The sequence below is a fragment of the Sinocyclocheilus anshuiensis genome, unplaced genomic scaffold (assembly GCF_001515605.1).
Source record: "Sinocyclocheilus anshuiensis isolate Anshui unplaced genomic scaffold, SAMN03320099.WGS_v1.1 scaffold1351, whole genome shotgun sequence".
NCBI classification, from domain to species: domain Eukaryota; kingdom Metazoa; phylum Chordata; class Actinopteri; order Cypriniformes; family Cyprinidae; genus Sinocyclocheilus; species Sinocyclocheilus anshuiensis.
Window position 1 is genome coordinate 250,502 of NW_015537982.1, and position 2,855 is coordinate 253,356.

The following is a 2,855-nucleotide window of genomic DNA, read 5'->3' on the forward strand; positions in this document are numbered from 1 at the left end:
TTCCCTCAAAAACAGATGGAAAACCCCTTTGACGAATGATGCAAACATGGCAATATGGTGAGAAGTAATACACAACCAAACATGGAAATGCATTTGTTGCAGATGAATTGAAAGGGAGGGTGAGAGAGAGAAAGTAGGGAGGAATGATTCATCCCTCTTATCTGCGGAGTGCCATGCAGGACGGGTAATGTCCCAGGCGGTGAGTGTTTAATTGTTTCTGATGATAAATATAATTGCAGAGAGCTTCTGGATGTTTAATTACAGAGGCCCAGTAACTGTGGTTGAGATCACTTTGACTGGGTCTTCCTCACTGAAACTTAACTATAGCATTCCAACAATGCAAAAAAGTGCCGTGAGATGGGCAATGATAACTACTGGACCACACGATACTGAAAAATGCTGTTACTTTCAGTTAATTGCTCTCCGATACTGACTTTGAAACAAAAAACTCACACACACACTTTATAGTGCTTTTTATTCTTTCAGCTTAGTCCCCATTTCGGGGCATCACTTTTCTTAAAATTTTCTCTTTCCGTTTTTCATAGAAGAAAGAAAGTCATACGTGTATGGAATGACATAATGGTGAGTAAATGATGAAAGAATTTTCATTTTTGGGTGAACTATACATTTAAATACAAACCGTTGGCCAGCCAGAGGCACAGTTCACACAAGCGTGTGCCAAGAATCTTAGAGAATCAGAGAATTCTGAAATGAGAGGCCTTTAAGGAATCAATTTACTGGGTGGCTGCTTGGTTCATAATCAAAGTGAAGTCAAAGCCAAAACACAACTCTATCACTACAGATGGAACGGTGTCAAATATAATCAGTGTCATAATTTACTCATAAAGACAATACTCTAAAATCATGCACATAGTCTATATATACTTGTGAGAACCATGCATTCAAAGCAAAAAAAGCTAACTTAAATGAGTTTTTTTTCCCCTGAAAGGATTGTTTTTTCTCTCCACCATGGCTGTGAGGGAAGTTCTCCAGGTACAGCTCAGCCTTTCCGTATGGCTGTGTGGTGTTTGAGCAAGGCAGCATCAGTGCACCATTGATTTAATTAGGTCTCCATCTCCTCTGCCTGACAGAAGTTGATTAGAGATGCCAGATGCCCCATGTGTAATTCCACTGCCAGCTGCCACATAGCTTTGCCAATACTCTATGATTAGTACCCACTGGCAACTGGGCAAGGCACAGGTGCCAACTGGAGCCAAGAGAGAAAGACACACACAGGCTGATGTCCCACTGCAGTAGCTGGGACAGGCAGACAAGGGGAAGAGAGACAGCCCAAAATGCTTCAAACTGAGGAGAATTGCACGGTTGGGGCCAATGGCTGGGCATCAGATCCGCACTGGCCATTTTAATGTGTGTGGAGCCCTGTGTTTGGTCTCATGTCATTAACAGCATAGAGTTTCAAACTGAGTTTGAGTGCTGTGTGCATGAAAAACGGCATATTTAATCAAAAGCATTCTTGATGGTTATTAAGCTTGAAGCTTTTGCAAAAGGGGCACATCTAGAAGTGCAGCCATAAAACGGGGTGACCATCTGCCCTGTGTTTTTGAGGGCGTGTGGCTGTATGTGTGCTTGTATGGTTGTGTGCGAACGTCTAAATCCCTCCCTCCATTCCTGCCCATGTGCTCGCTGAATAGGCCATGAAAAGAAGCCAAGTCCAGTGCCATAAACCCAATGAGCATACTCATTCACACCCACGAATGCACAAGCATATACATAGACACCTACTGAGCCAACAATACCCACAGCTGTGCACTGTTTAAACCTATTGATGAGACAGGCCCTTAACATTGCTCCCTTCAGCGTTTTAACGCTCTTCAGAAAAGCTGTGCTTGTACTTTGACTGCAAACTCTAAATTTAAACTAAAAAAAGCTGCAAGATCAGCAAACAAACTCTTCACATCTTCCTCCATTGATTTCACGTTGTTTTACCATTAGATTCTATCATACAGTATACTTCCATCATGCGGTTCCCTTACTTCTGAAAGTCTGAAGTTAATTACTTCACACAGCCCAGCCGTTCATATTAAGCTGTGTGCTCAGGAAATAGGTAGGATTCCTCTATGGCGTAGGTTTCTCGCTAAATGAAACACTGGGTGACTTACTCAACCCAGACTGACGTGAAATCAAGAACAGTTGAAAAGCAATAAGACATGATGGTTGTACGCAGCTGGCTGAGTACATCTAAAGGTGCTTAATGTTATTCTTACCTGTGTAGATAAATCTGCCTGGTGTACCTTTGCAGAACTGCTTTGACTTGTAGGACAGAGTGACTTCCACAACCCCGGGAATGTGTCTGGGAGGAGTCTGCACTCGAATGGCATGAGGGGTAATGAGCTGAAAGAGAAAATGAAAAATGTGTTTTTTTATTTTTTGGCTCTTTTTTTTTTGTTGTTGTTGTCAAAATAAAACAGGTAGTTCCCTTTCATGGGAACTTCGAACTGCGTCCTCTAGGGGTCGCTATGGGGAACGCCTATGACCCGTGTCTGAAGCATACATTGAAAAAACACCAACTCGTTGGCCGGCGACAGCCATGACGTAACTACCGGTGCACCTATATAATAAATAGGTGCCGGGAGCACACATCATTCTCTTCTTCGTCTTCATTGACTGTTTTGTTTGAAGCTTGCATTTCTGTGGTAAGAGCGATCTCTATTCATCTCATTATGGCGAGCACTAGCAAAGCGTTTTAAGGATGTGTGCATCCGTGTTGACGTTGTTTAACATCTGATGACACACACGATCTATGCGTTATTTGTTTGGGTCGAAGAGCACGCACGCGATGCCTCCGAGGGGGCAATCGGCGTGCACTGCGAGCGTTTTTTCCAAGGGAAAAGCTC

At 43.1% G+C, this 2,855-nt stretch overlaps 1 protein-coding gene across 1 annotated transcript in view; it reads right to left on the reverse strand.

Annotated features, from left to right (window-relative positions):
• Positions 1–2,855, reverse strand: part of LOC107673920 (transcription factor COE1-like) — a 43,964-nt gene that overhangs the window by 26,100 nt on the left and 15,009 nt on the right. The window contains exon 5 of the mRNA XM_016467749.1: positions 2,226–2,352. Within this exon, the coding sequence (XP_016323235.1) occupies positions 2,226–2,352 (127 nt within the window). The remainder of the gene's footprint in view (positions 1–2,225; positions 2,353–2,855) is intronic.